At 33.5% G+C, this 12,440-nt stretch overlaps 1 protein-coding gene across 3 annotated transcripts in view; it reads right to left on the bottom strand.

The window, feature by feature from the left end:
- Positions 1-12,440, bottom strand: part of Ppp1r12a (protein phosphatase 1 regulatory subunit 12A) — a 108,790-nt gene that overhangs the window by 43,030 nt on the left and 53,320 nt on the right. For all 3 annotated transcript variants that reach the window (XM_042699169.1, XM_042699171.1, XM_042699170.1), the window contains exons 3-6: positions 10,543-10,661; positions 6,152-6,311; positions 3,991-4,135; positions 4-78 (exon numbers count right to left, since the gene is read on the bottom strand). In XM_042699169.1, coding sequence (XP_042555103.1) covers positions 4-78; positions 3,991-4,135; positions 6,152-6,311; positions 10,543-10,661 — 499 coding nt within the window. The remainder of the gene's footprint in view (positions 1-3; positions 79-3,990; positions 4,136-6,151; positions 6,312-10,542; positions 10,662-12,440) is intronic.

The following is a 12,440-nucleotide window of genomic DNA, read 5'->3' as shown; positions in this document are numbered from 1 at the left end:
TACCAGATTTTGTTTCTTTTGCAACTCTTCTAAATATCCTAAAATGTCTTCATCTGCTACATCAAAGGCTGTTTGGCCCTACACAGAAAATAAAGGCAGTGATGTTAAAGAGACAATAAATCATAAAATGTTGCAGTAATTCAGAATGATTATGTGGGGAAAAGTTAGGTAGCATTTTTAATGGAAATTTAGATCACATGATACATCAATTCCGAAGGCATGTATGAGAGACCCAGGTGAGAAAGAAGCAGATGAGAATGCTCATTCACTCACCTCACTCATTCATTTCTAAACAATATGAGTCAATGTTCTAAGTATAGACACAGTAGAACAACCACTATCATAAGAAATTTAAAAAATTTTCATCTTCTCATGTCCTTGAGCAGATACTCTCCCTCCCATTTTCTCATTCACCCTAGACCAAGGCAATAACTAACCTACTTTGTCTCCATATATTTGCTTACTATGTTGAACATTTCATCTAAGTGGAATCTTACAATATAAACTTCTATCACTTTGAATGTTTTAAGGCTCATTCACACTATGATATAACTTCTTCATTCCTCTTTATTGACAAATAAGAGTCCATTGAATGACATAAACATTTTTCTAATTTCATGAACAGGTGAACTTTTACTTTATGCATATAATAATGTTGCTATGTACTTGATGTACAAATTTCTGTGCAAACAATTTTCATTTTCTTGGCTACACTGCTTATAGAATTACTGAATCACGTGAAAGCAGCAAACAACTGAGAATACAATGATGAGGAGTGAGACCTTCAAACTAACCATTTAAGAGTTAAAAAAAAAACCTGCTCCTAGGACTGCATTAAAAAGTCAATTCAGTAAACCCATTAACCTATAAATACACTAGCGCCATTTTTCTTAGCTCATTTATTCTAAATGAATTGCTTTTACAGACATTGTCTTGTATAGTTGATGAGACCAAGGGGTTATTATGATTTTCATTATACAAATGAGAAAACCTAACTTCTGATGATATGAGCCTAAGCCCCTAGGTGTCAGCGTATATATACCACACTTTCTTGATCCATTCATCTACTGAGGGGCATCTGGGTTGGTTCCCTATCTTAGCTATGGTAAATAATGCTGCAATAAACATAGTTGTGCTGGTAGCTTTAGTATGGTCTTGTTTGTGATCACCTGGGTAAATGCCCAAAAGTGGGATTGCTGGGTCATAGGGGAGCTCTATGTGGAGTCTTTTGAGGAACTTCCATCTTGACAATAATATTAAATTAAAAAAAATTCCAAGTAGAAAAGCACTCTTGTTAATATTAAGGTATGTAATATTTAGATACATTTTACTAAAGTAATTTCTTTTAGTCAGCTAAAAAAGTGAGATAAAAACCATTGTTTCAAATCACTACCAATTTGTAAGATAAAATGATCGTAAATGGTTTGACAGTTTGCAAATAAAAATGTGGCAAAAATCTCTAAATACCTGTTTTCAGAAGATTTCTTCACTTTTCATATAAACTTTCATATTTTCTAAAGGATTTTATATATTTTCGATGCTATACATTATTTCCTCAAGTCATGTTTCCTATTATTAATGAATTCATCAAAAGTGATGATGAAAAAAAATGGTATTTTTAAGCCAAAAGTACTAATGAAGGAATAAAATAATAAGTTCAGGCAGGCTTACACAATTAATTGGTAAGGATTGACTTATGTAAAATGTTTTCATAAATAAAACTGCAAAGAAACAGGAGAAAAAAAAAAAACTTTCACTATCAGGACTTTGAAGTTACTCAACTTCTCTGCAAAATACTTAAATAACTTCATATGGTTATTAGAAGGGTAGCATTAGATAATATGTGTAGACAAAAGGTTGAATACTGTCAAATTCAAAGTAATTTTGAGGCACAATCCTCTCTATGATCAATCCACTAAAATGACAGAGTAAAGTGGTAAGGTTATAAACTGAGGGTGATGCTGGGTACTGGTGGCTCATGCCTGTAATCCTAGCTACTCAAGGAGGTTTAAATTTTAGGATTAAAGATGGAAGCCAGCCGGGGCAGAAAAGTCAATGAGACTCTTATCTCCATTAAATCATCAAAAAAGATGGAAGTAGAGCTATGGCTCAAAGGTAAAGTGTTAGCCTTGGGCAAAAGCTCAGGAACAGTGTTAAGGCCCTAAGTTCAAGCCACAGGATTAGTATTTAAAGAACAAAAAACAACAACAACAAAAAAACCAACAAATCCAGGGACACATAAAAAGTTGCTATCATTGTAATAAATAAACAAAAAAAACCCTGCGATGCTAAAATAATTTTGTATGTGCTCTATTCTAGTGCATAATTATGATGTACCACCTATGGATCAATTACAGACCAAATGTAGCCACAAAGTGATTTTTTTCATATATACTTTACCTTTTGTATATTTCTGCAGAATATTTATTCATCTAGAAAACCTAGCATGCTTAAACTAGAAATAGCATCTTTTTGGAAACTAATTTCAATTAACAAGTCTTTTTTGGGGGGCTTTATCTGAAAGCCATGATTATTAAATTAATCACTTTATCAGCACCACCAGTAGGATAAGGGGCTTGGGTCATTGAAAAATTCTGAAAACATGAGGGAAGAGGTGACACTGTTCAAAAAGAAATGTATTCATTACCTGACCTATGTAACTGTAACCCCTCTGTACAACATCTTTACAATAAAAGAAAAAAGGAAAAGACAGGAATGGAGGAGATCAGAATTCAGAGGTTAATAGGTATCCATTGATTTCTTGAGAAATATCCTAATTGCAAGGAGAATTTCTATATAGAAACAAATGAAACATGAATTCTACCTAAAATCATCTGGCGTTTAATTTGAAATTACAATTAAATAGTGCTAACATTTATTTATCTATTGATTACAAAGTTACTGTAATTAGAAACAAGAGAAAGCAAGCTGCTGAAAGTTTTGACCTAAACTTCAAACAGAAAACTGTACTTATAAGTACAAATCTCTAATTTAAGAAGAATCATCCTCAAACATTTCCCTTGACTTTGAAGATCTTTCATTACATCTTATCCTTTTCTTGGCTGCACATTTCTTACACAAAATATATCTTAGGATCAATTATGAAAATACATATGGCAAAAGAGGTCAGAGGCCTTCTTATCTCTTTATGTCAGCAGCTAGGGCATAATCTGCATTGTTACCCTCAATCTTCAATCATTTATTCATAGCCAAATCCTAGGCATCTATGGTATGCCATATTTACTCTAAGCTACAAATAATTAAGCTCACTAGAGCACATATGTTTTGAGCTCTTAACAGTTGGTAAATGCAATTTATTTACTAACCTGGGTAAGGATGAGACTACCAAGAAAACTGGCTACTCTGGTAACATGACCAATAGTATTTCAAAAGGAGTAGAGAAGATAAGTCTAATCTAATAATAGACTTGATATTTTGAATCTTTTTATGATTTTCTGAGAAACATTTGTATGACATTTGTTTCTTCCTTTACCCTAATTGTGAAATGTTAACTATTTAATTCACTAAACTGTTTTCTCATATGCAAAACTTAAGAAACTAGAGGTTGCACTGTACTTGTTATAAAATTGTATACATTTTACCTTTCTCATCTCACTACCTTTTCATGTACCTATGAACAGGTTAATAAGAATATCAGCTAAAGAAAATCAGGAACATTCTTCTATAAGTATTCCAACTCAGTTATGTCAAAAAAACATACATATGAAAATGCATAATTTTCTTAACCTATAAACTCCTAGAATCACTACAAGTACCCAGTGTTCCTAGTTATCTGATAATGTAATTATTTTCTTTGCAGAATAAAGCCAGAACTATCTCATTTGGGAGCTGAAAAGATTAAACAATTAATAGTCAACGAATGATGAACAAAATACTGTTTTATACAGCTGATAAAAATATAATTATATAACAGTAGTAAGATTTTTTTCTAAAGTTAAAATATTTAAAATATAAAATTTAAAAGCCTACCACTTTGTTGACCATCTCCATATCACACAGATTGTCCACTAAAATTCGACATGCTTCTTCTTTACCCCAGTGAGCTGCAGCATGAAGAGGTGTCCAGCCATCATAATCTTTAATATTAACATCATAGCCTGCCTGTATTAAAAGTCTAAAGAAATTACAATGAGATAATCATTAAAATCCAGAAATTAACAAACAATCAATAGTATTTTACCAGTTTAACTAAAATCTGTAACACATTTCTTTAGAGATTAAATTCTCAGTGAATTAACTGGGAACAACAGAAAAAATCACCCAGAAAAAGAGGCTCTTGAGTCATTGACAAAAAGAAGCAGTTTTAATTAATTCCTGATGATTTTATTAAGTCTTTTTGGTTTGGCCTAACACTGATTCACACACTCACATCTATAATCCTTGCTATTCAGGAGGCTGAGGACTGCTATTCAAAGCCAGCCCAAGCAAGAAAGTTCATGAGACCCTTACCTCCAAATAAGATTCTCCTCCCTAGTCTCCCTCCTCCCCCCACCAAAGTGGAGTTGTGGCGCAAACTGATAGAGCCTAGCCTTGAGCAAAAGAGCTCAGGGACAATGCCTAGGCCCCAAGTTCAAGGGCCATGACCAACCAAAATAATAACAACAACAAAACCAAAACTGGTCTATAAAAACTTTCATGAACATTTATAGTTTATCATAGAAATTCTCAAACAAAACAATAGTATTCAAAACGAAACAAAATTAAACATATATTGAAAGAAACTGAGTGTAATTTTTTTGCATCAGTAAAAAGATATTACAAAAAAACCATCAACAAGCTAGATAAATTTCTTTCTTTCTTTATTTTTATTTTTTGGTTGGTCGTAGGGCTTGAATGCTGGGCCTGAGCGCTGGGCCTGAGCTCTTCAGTTCAAGGCTAGTGCTCTACCCCTTGAGGCACAGCGCCACCTCGCTTTCTGCAGTTTACTGGAGGTAAGCCTCACAAACTTTCCTGCTGGGGCTGGCTTTGAATCACAATCCTCAGATCTCAGCCTCCTGAGTAGATAGGATTACAGCTGTGAACCACTGGTATCTGGCTTTGAAAAGGGATATTTTTTAATACGATGAAGAATTGGATAACTTTCCATTATTATGCTTCATTAAGCCTTTGTCATTTAAAAACTATGCTCACAAATTTTTATTTATTTATTTATTTTATTGTGAAAATACTGTACAGAGGAGTTACAATTACATGGGCAAGATAGTGAGTACATTTCTTACCCATATGCTCACAAATTTTAAGAAACTTTTTTTTAACCTTTATTACATGGATACTACGATATTTTCTATCCTTTTGGTAACTAGCTACATCTATTTTGGACTTGGTAACAGTTTGAAAAGATTTGTAAAAAGTTTTACATTACAAACAGATGGTGACAGGTAAACTAAACAGCAATTCTAAAAGGTTATTTTACTGAAATTGTATGGGGACTGAAAAAAAGGTAGGAAATCTGGGAATGGGTTATCCAGTTCATTGTTTTTACTGATAAGCAGGAATAAAGGACAGTATCAATATTTAGAAACTCAAATGGGTTAGAAGGGAGGAAGTAGATGTTATTGTGAGCTAGTCTTATTCCTTTTACATACAGGCAAAAAAGTTATGCAATGAACATTTTAGAAAATACCATTAGTAACACTTTAGAAAAGTATGTAAAAGAATTCTAATCCAAGGAAATTGGCTGATAAGTATAGAGCCTTAGTTAACACTGCTTATGCCTTAATAATGAATATTATGCTATTAGAACTGAGTTCTAGTGTTCCTGTAATAGAAACTGTATTTTAGATGAATACTTATTTATATTAGTAAATAGGTATTTAATATGAAGCTCTCAACTAGTGAATATGGAAGCCTTAAAATTACTAACTCATTAGTTCAAAAGATAACATATAATGGTTGAATGACACTGAAATTCACCTCATGGTAAAACTTCAGCTTAAGAAAATCAAGAGCAAAAAACTGAAAATTTGAAAGGACAAACTTTAGAAACAAAAGCAGTATATGCTTTCTCTTTCTTCCTGCAAACAGTAATTCCTTTATTAGCTGTATGAAAACCTTAATTTACTTTAAGACAAAGAATTATGACATACAGAAAAACTAAAGTAGAAAAATAACTCTAAAAAATAGTACTAACTTTAATACTTCCGTGTAGCCTTTGGCAGCTGCCACATGGAGTGCTGTACCTCCAGATTTTGCATGTCGGATATCATTTATATGACCACTATTCAACCACTGCCTTGCATCTCTAAGCATTATCCGTTCCTCTTCCTTTCGAGCTGCTTCTATATCAACCCCTGAGAAAACAAAAAATAACTATTTTCATTTTTTTCTACATTGAAAATGATTTTTCCAAATAATTATCCAAAATATTTCAAGTTTAAAGAAAAACCAAAAGCAAAACCAGTTCTAGAAAATGAGCTGCTTATAACTAGTTGTTTAAATAATGTGAGAATACTGTAGATATTTGTAGTTTTCTCTTCTGATCATTTAGTTTCTGTCTCTATAATTTTAACCTTTTGTTTTCTTTTCACTTTTCCTGATTACTATTTTTTTAAGTTTGAACATTTCCCAAGGTATAGTATTCTTGAATTTTTTTTAAATTAAAACTTTATTTAAAAAAATTATATGGGAATAACAATCAAATTTGATCTTCTGTTTGACTTGTTCTCTGAACTCTAGTCTAGGAGGTACAAGTGTTTACTGAGCACTTCGATTAGGAAGGTCCTATATTCATCTAAAATGTTACAGATATTAAACTCTCTCTCTCTCTCCAAATTTCCTTTCTTTTCCCAACACGGCACATTCTTCATACCACCAGAATTATTTTTTTATAATTTATGCAGATGTTCATTTACCAGACTTAGTATCATTTACAAGCACTATGCTAAGTTGATGTGATAAAAGTAAAAAGAATACAAAAATGAAGAGGGTACTTCTACCTTCAAGAAGCTCTGCATTTTGGGGTAAAATAAATTAGTAATGATGGTCCTAGAATTCCTAAATGACCTAGTGGTATCTTATCACTTCAACTGATGGCTACTTAGAAAACTAATAACACAAATCATGATACATTTACAATCTCTACCTTTCTCCAGAATACCATGAGTTTATTAAAGGTTAAGGATCCTTTCTTTTTCCCACTACTGCCAGAGTATTTGGAACAAAGTAAAGGGACAGTAACTGCTTACTAAATGCATAGTGAATGAATAAGTGAATGAATTTTTTAAAAAAGTAACTTGTTTGTTCAGTAGAAGGTTGACCTAGGTTCAGAGACTCCCTGCCCAGACAATAGTAGGACCAGTTACTGGGTTGAATTTATAGTTTATGTTGGTGTCAATCAACATAAAGGACCTGATGAAAATCTGCTCAAACCTCCTGCAGTGAACCAACAGAAATGTTGAACAGATTTCTACAGGCCCATGCCTATAGTATCCTAGCTACTCAGGAGGCTGAGATCTGAGGATCACAGTTCAAAGCTAGGCCGGGCAGGAAACTCCATGAGACTCTTATCTTCAATAAACTACTCAAAAAAGCCAGAAGTAGTAGAGCATTCGCCTTGAGCACAAAGAGGCTCAGGCCTAGAGTTCAAGCCCCAGGACCAGGAGGAAAAAAAAAAAAGGTTGTAATAAAATGTAATTAGCTGGCAGGGATATGGGGGAAAACGAACCCTCACTGTACTGCTGGAAGGAATGTAACATAGTACAACCACTCTGGAAAGCAGTCTGGAGGTTCCTCAAAAAACTAAACACAGACCTTCCCTATGATCCAGCCATACTATTCGTAGGCATCTATCCTAAACACATCATGAATCAGGATATGACAAGGGTAGCCACACATCCATGTTCATTGCTGCACTACTCATAATAACCAAGATATGGAAATAGCCCAAATGCTCCACAATAGATGAGTGAATCCAAAAAGTGTGGTGCCTATATACAATGGAATTTTACACAGCCATTAGAAAGAATAAAATAATGTCATCTGCAGGGAAATGGATGGAACTAGAACAAATCATGTTAAGTGAGGTAAGCCAAGCTCAGAGACAAACAGAACATATTCTCTCTGATATGTGGAAGTCAGATCTAAAAGGCACTGGGATATATCAAATTACACAGGATTCTAAATACTCACATACAGTGAGACCAAAAGAGGACACTCTTAGGAGAAAATCACTAAGGTCTAATCCCTAAGTGTCTCTTCATATTTATATAAAATAACACACATACTTAAACTCCTAAAATATGGAAACAAATGATTCTGTCTTCTTTACCTTACATATGGTATATTCCTCTGTATATCTTTGGGAGAGTCAGGAGGAATAGAACTCAAGGAAAAAGGGTAAAAAAAAGTAGAGCAGTAGAGCTCACTGGGCACTGTGGAGATGGCGGGAGGGACAGGGAAAGTGGTAACAGTTGACACTGTATGAAAGAAAATGTACTTATTACTTGACTCATGTAAAGGTAAACCCTCTGAATATTACCTTTATAATAAAAATAAATTTAAAAAATATTTTCACAAAAATACAGGGAAAAAGTGCAGCAGAAGTACAGCCACTGAATGTAGAGCCTCGAAGTCTCCTACAATTGTGTTTGGATTCTGAATATGGAATTCTCATGGAATTGTGATTCATTACACTATATATAGTATGACTTTCTCCCCTTCTTTCACTCTCAAAATTGGCAATTGAGTATCCTTTCTTCAGTCACATGGAAAGCAATACTTTCCATTCATACTTCAAAAATCCTTTGGTAAAGTCAGAAACAACATCTAAAGTACATAAGTTGGATTAATGTCTTAAAAGTCTGTGGTAGTTGTGGTTTGGTAAGAGTTCCTGTAGTTAACTCCCAACTTGAGAATTTTTATGAACTCATCCTATCATATACATTTTCTTTTTATATATACTCCTAGATTTCTCTAACTCCCTTTATGGCTAGTATTTGGAGGTTACAGATAAATCCCTGCTTGAAGTCCAGGATTGATGCAACTACTGAAGTGCATTCCTGGCTAGAATTATAGGTCTGTATCTCTGTGCCCAGGTGTATTTTAAAGATAATTTCATTAGGATACAGTTATATATTGTTTATAGTGCAGAAATCAATGGTAATATTCTGCAGAATTGTGCAAATGTTATTAAAGTTAATATCAAAATATTTATGAATCGTAAGAGAAATTATACTTACCATTCTCGATCTGTGACATCTCCCAAATCTCCATCTCCATCTCCATCTCTCAGGTCTTTCAAACTCACATATTCAACTGCTTGAATGCCAAGCAATCTCAAATGACCCACTGATACTTCCCTAAAACATACTCTCCTCACACTCTTCACAGCTCAAATACAAACTTCATTTATTTAGTTGCTCTTACTAAAAACTTATTCTTTTTTATACAATCTATGTCTAATAACTCAATCATTTTGATCAAATCTTCAAATATACCCAGAATCCAACCTCTTATCACTTAGGCTACTATGACTTCAGTCTAGTCCTATCATGACTAATCTAATCACAATTATTTTCTAACTGTTTTTCTTCTGTCTTACTAAAATGAATTCTAAATACAAAAACCAGACTCTTTTCAATACTATTCGTGTTAGTCATCTCCCTCAACACCTGTACTGACTGCCTGGTTCACTTGGATTAAAGGCTTACAAGGCTTTATGTATTATGACCTCTTGCTACTTCTATAACCTCCTCTCCTAAGCAATCTCTTCCTCTGCTATTTTTGCTTCAGTCATGCTAGTTACTTGCTGCTTATATACCAGGTACCCTTCCATCCTTATATTCATTGCTTCCTCTATCTGGAATGTTCTTTTCCCAGAACTAAATGACTCATTTCCTCTCTGCATTCAAATCTCAGTTAAATGGTCTCTTACCAAGAGGCCTTCTTGGCCACTGTACTTAAATTTGCAGTATTTAAATTTGCACTGTATTTAAATTGCACCCATCCTGTGTACTTTCTATCCCCTTTTCTAACTGAAACTCTTATCCCCATATAATTTTTTTTAATTTAATTTTATTGTCAAGGTGATACAGAGAGAGGTTACAGTTACATATGTAAGGTAGTGGTAGTTTGACATTTCTTGTCAAACGTTGTTACCCGCCTCGTTTTTCTCCCACTTTCCTGCCCCTGTAATCCCCACCCCCCCAGTGTAAAGTTCATTTCCAACATGTTGTCTTGTGAGTATCACTGTTGCACTGGTTTGCCCTTTGTTCCAGCATTTTTGTTGTTCCTCTTCCGTTCCCTAATTCAGGTAAACGTATACACAATACATAGGATCCCCAAATTAAATATAGACTGATCCTACCGCTTGTGATACTTCTTTCAGTTTAACAAATGTCAAAAGATACAATATTGAACAAGTTTCAAACAGAATCACACTGTACCTATTGTTCAGTAAGCTAGAATGTTTTTCACTTAAATTTTATGGTCATTCTTCAATGTTAATATTTACTTTTCAGGAAAAGTCAAAGTATCTAAGTGGTACACTTTTTTTTCCCCCATTTTGGTTGGTTTTTATATTACCTTGCCGATTAACTTCATTTTGAAGTAGCTCTTCCATTGCCTCTTCCTCTGCGATATCTAAAGGTGTGTCTCCTTCACTGTTAACAGCCCCTACATGAGCTCCTTGACCAATCAAAAACCTGTATAACACAAGAAAGATAGTTAAGCCAACATACTATCATTGAAATAAAACAAAATCCATCCAATAAAGACAAATTCCTACACTGGAGCAGTAACAGAGACCAATAATATTTGCATTATTTAAAAAATTTAACTATAGAACTATGTAAATTTAATATTGTGATGGATTCCAATGCAATTGGCGTTATGGTATCTTCTATTTGTGTATCTATAACACAATTTTAAGAACGTAATCTACTGATTCCTCAAGCCTGCCAAAGAGATCAGATGCAATTAATCCTTGTCATTGTGTGACCTTGTCATTATGTGAAATGTGTATCTCCTGGAATTATTTTTTTATTGGTATTACTAATGTCAAATACTGGTTTTAAAAACCTGAAATGGTGTTGAGCTCAACCATGCAAGACACATGTCAAATCCCAGCTTTAAAAACCCCAAACTGTTATGAGCTCCATCATGCAAAAAAACAAGTAAGTTCCTCAATTATTTACTCTTGACATAATTTTTAATCTCATTCTTCTTGTTTCACACTGTAGGCTCTAATAATATGAAAATATTTACTGTTTTAGATTAAATCATGTTCTATTGGTAACTTTGATTTTTTTGTTCAATATACAAATAATGGGTCTATTTCTCTATGTCCCTAATCAATTTAACTCATACATATTTTAAAGCCAATATAAAATACTCTCATAAAAATGAGAAACTGCCAGTATATAGTTAAAAAAATATCCCCTCCACTAAGCTAACCAGTATCACCAGTATAGAAAAAAATCTTCAAGTACTTTTGTTATGCCTTTATGTGTATGTATCAACCTACAGTCAGTTATAGGGCTTGAACTCAGGGCCTGGGAGCTGTCCTTGAGCTATTCAGCTCAAGGTGAGTACTCTACCACTTGAGCCATAGCACCACTTTGGGTTTTCTGGTGATTAATTAGAGGTAAGAGTCTCATGGACTTTCCTTGCCCAGGTAGGCTTTGAACTGGGATCCTCACTCAGATCTCAGTCTCCTGAGTAGCTAGGATTACAGGCATGAGCCACTGGTGCCCGGCTATAATCACCTTTGTAAAAACAAAATAAACCAGAATGTACCTCTTTCCTTCTAACAGCAAAAAATATCCCACAGTATAATTAGATCATATTTTCATTGAATACCTCTTTCATGCTAGTCATGTTCTCAAGTGAACATTTAATATTGTTATTTTCAGAAATTATTATTTTCATCTTATCTTAAAAATTTCTCAACATGACTACTATAAAATCTGTTTTTTCCTAGCTATGCATAAGACTGAAAATATTTTCTGATATTTGTATATTTCCTTTTATGAACTGTTTGTCTTTTGTCTACATTTTTAACTGGTTTATTAATTCAACAAATGCTGATGATGTCACATGCCAGGAACACAGTAATAACCATAGGCTTTCCTCTCAAGAATACAGTCAGGTAAGAGAATCAGATTATGCATAAAATGTAAACATATAAAGTATTATGACAAAAATAATGTAGCATATAGGAATAAGTATAGGTTGAGCAAAATTGTTGGGAAAAATGTTTCAGATTTCAGATATTATGAGTGAGAAATCTGGAATATTTGCATATAAACAATGAGTTATCATCATAGGGATGAAATAATGTATTATCTTTACTGCTCTTGTGTTTTAACTAGGAGCTGGTACATTAAGTTAGGTATTCAATTTTCCCTTTTGTTTTCATAGTTTTAAAAACTGTTATACAAAACTAAAAATAAATATTTCCTTAAATGCTCCAAATAATAAGT

This window comes from Dipodomys spectabilis, unplaced genomic scaffold (assembly GCF_019054845.1).
Source record: "Dipodomys spectabilis isolate Male_0828 unplaced genomic scaffold, ASM1905484v1 ptg000234l, whole genome shotgun sequence".
Classification (NCBI taxonomy): Eukaryota; Metazoa; Chordata; class Mammalia; order Rodentia; family Heteromyidae; genus Dipodomys; species Dipodomys spectabilis.
Note: the sequence above shows the minus strand (reverse complement) of the source record. Positions and strands in the feature narration are given on the sequence as shown.